We start from the raw sequence: 2,167 nt of genomic DNA on the forward strand, positions 1-2,167 counted from the left end.
AAGTTACATATGTACAGTTGGAATCACTTATGTTGGCCCAAACAAAAAGGGGGACCGAGTATCTCTCAAGCTGACATATTGAATGACGCACTATTATGCAAACAAGCATGGCAATTACGCACAAGACCTCAAAGGTATAGACACGACCATTTGACTTCTGGACTTGGAAAAACATCCTCAAAGGTCGAGAAATATGCCTCCAAGGATTAGACATCTAGATATGGACATGACGCAATGTATCCATCTTCAACAACGGAATGGCCCTCCGCCAATACCCAAACCAACAAGTGCCAGAATCCCCACCATTGAAATTACTGACTCTTCTCATGGACACTGGAACACTCCTCTCATTAATGAACGATTAGGTGCTGAATGGAGTACAGAACTCAACTCTTGGAGTTTCTCCATCCTTGCATGACATGACAGGTATGTCTGGAAACACAACGTTTCTACACAAAAATGGCGGACTGAAATGAGGCCGCCTTTTAATATCAATTGGAAAGCCCTATGGAAGATCAAAATCCCTCCAAAGTTACTGCTCTTTCTCTAGAAACTGTAGCTCAACATTTTACCTCTTCGAATGGAATGACGGAAGTGCCATATCCCCGTTAACCTCCTTTGCATCATCTGCTTTGAACAACCGGAAGATGTAGACCATCTATTCAGAACATGTTCGTTGACTAGAACCATTTGGTTTGGTACCCCATAGTCCATTCGAATAAATGCTATGGAGATATCAGACATTCGAGAATGGATTGCTGTATGGATCAACCATTACGACGGAAAGGACTTGGGATACAAAGTAGTGATTCATAGTTGGATCATAACCCTCTGACACATATGAAAGCATCGAAATGCAGTATTTCTCTAATAATATACCGAACCCACTATCAGTGATACAAAAAAAAAAAATCCAAAACCGGGAATACTATATATTGCTACACATGAACGACTCTATTGTAGCGCAATGAGTTGCAGCCCCTCATCATTCTGTTGAACTCATTGGCACAAGAACGCTCCCTACAACAATTATGCCATTTATGCTGGTCATATCCATAGTGCGGAATAGAAACACATCAACCTATGAAGTGGAAACGACGCTAATGGGCTACGCACCTTTCCCCTTATTTTTTGCAGCTTATTACACGAATACATCCAAAGTTCACTGCAAACTACTTTTGGTTCGAGAGATACTGCGAAAACTCGATGTGCCGTGCATACAATATGTCACTCCGAAAGTACATGGGATAAGTTCTTCCTTGAGTAAATACAGGTTCACTGGAAACTTCAACTACGGATAGAGCAACGACGCCACACTCTAACATCAACAGTGCATTGCTTGGCTGCTCGGCCGGCAACCACCCACTGCACGAAGTTCTGGACACCTTAGTTCTTTCTTGTTTTTGTTACTTACCAAAAAAAAAAAACCATTACGAATGGTCATTAATAATTTTAAAAATCCAAAATCGTATATTCTAGCATTATTTCAAATATAAAAATTAACAATTAATTAATTAAAATACTTCTACTTTAAGTTACCCAAGACAATCGTAGCCGTCGGCACTAGAAAACAAACGGCAGAGGAAACTCACACGTTTTCACGCACGTGTCCGACACCCGAGAATGATCCAATGTGGTTGCCCCCCCCCCCACCGATCTCCTTTACTATCCCGTCTCAGCACCCTTCATTTTCATTTCTTTTTCCAGAACTTTTCTCGTCCTCTGTTTACTTTCCCCTTTCTTCTTCCTTTTCAATAAACAAAAGAAGGAAAGATCAAATCAATGGCAGATTGGGGTCCTGTTTTAGTAGCGACGGTGCTGTTCGTATTACTGTGTCCTGGTCTGTTGTTTCAGATACCTGGTAAGAACAAGGTTGTCGAGTTCGGGAACATGCAAACCAGTGGAGCTTCGGTTCTCGTTCACGCTATTATCTACTTTGGTCTCATTACCATCTTCTGTCTCGCCATTGGTGTTCATATCTATGCTTCCCAATAATCTTTAGCTGTTGCTTGCTGCACTTTTCACTTTCTCATTATTAATGGGTTTCATTTTCTATTGATATTGCTTGATCTGTTATAATTGAAGCTGTGTTTTAATAGACTCTTTTAGGGATTAATTTATGTATTTTGGTCGATCTGGGAAATGCATTTGAGTTTGAAATTGTATT

General features: G+C 40.5%; 1 protein-coding gene across 1 annotated transcript; it reads left to right on the forward strand.

Annotated features, from left to right (window-relative positions):
• Positions 1-1,660: 1,660 nt before the first annotated feature.
• LOC107888028 (uncharacterized) lies at positions 1,661-2,167 on the forward strand. The gene has a single exon (XM_016812211.2). The coding sequence runs from the start codon at positions 1,783-1,785 to the stop codon at positions 1,993-1,995; it is 213 nt and encodes a 70-aa protein (XP_016667700.1). The 5' UTR covers positions 1,661-1,782; the 3' UTR covers positions 1,996-2,167.

This window comes from Gossypium hirsutum, chromosome A03, assembly GCF_007990345.1.
Source record: "Gossypium hirsutum isolate 1008001.06 chromosome A03, Gossypium_hirsutum_v2.1, whole genome shotgun sequence".
NCBI lineage: Eukaryota > Viridiplantae > Streptophyta > Magnoliopsida > Malvales > Malvaceae > Gossypium > Gossypium hirsutum.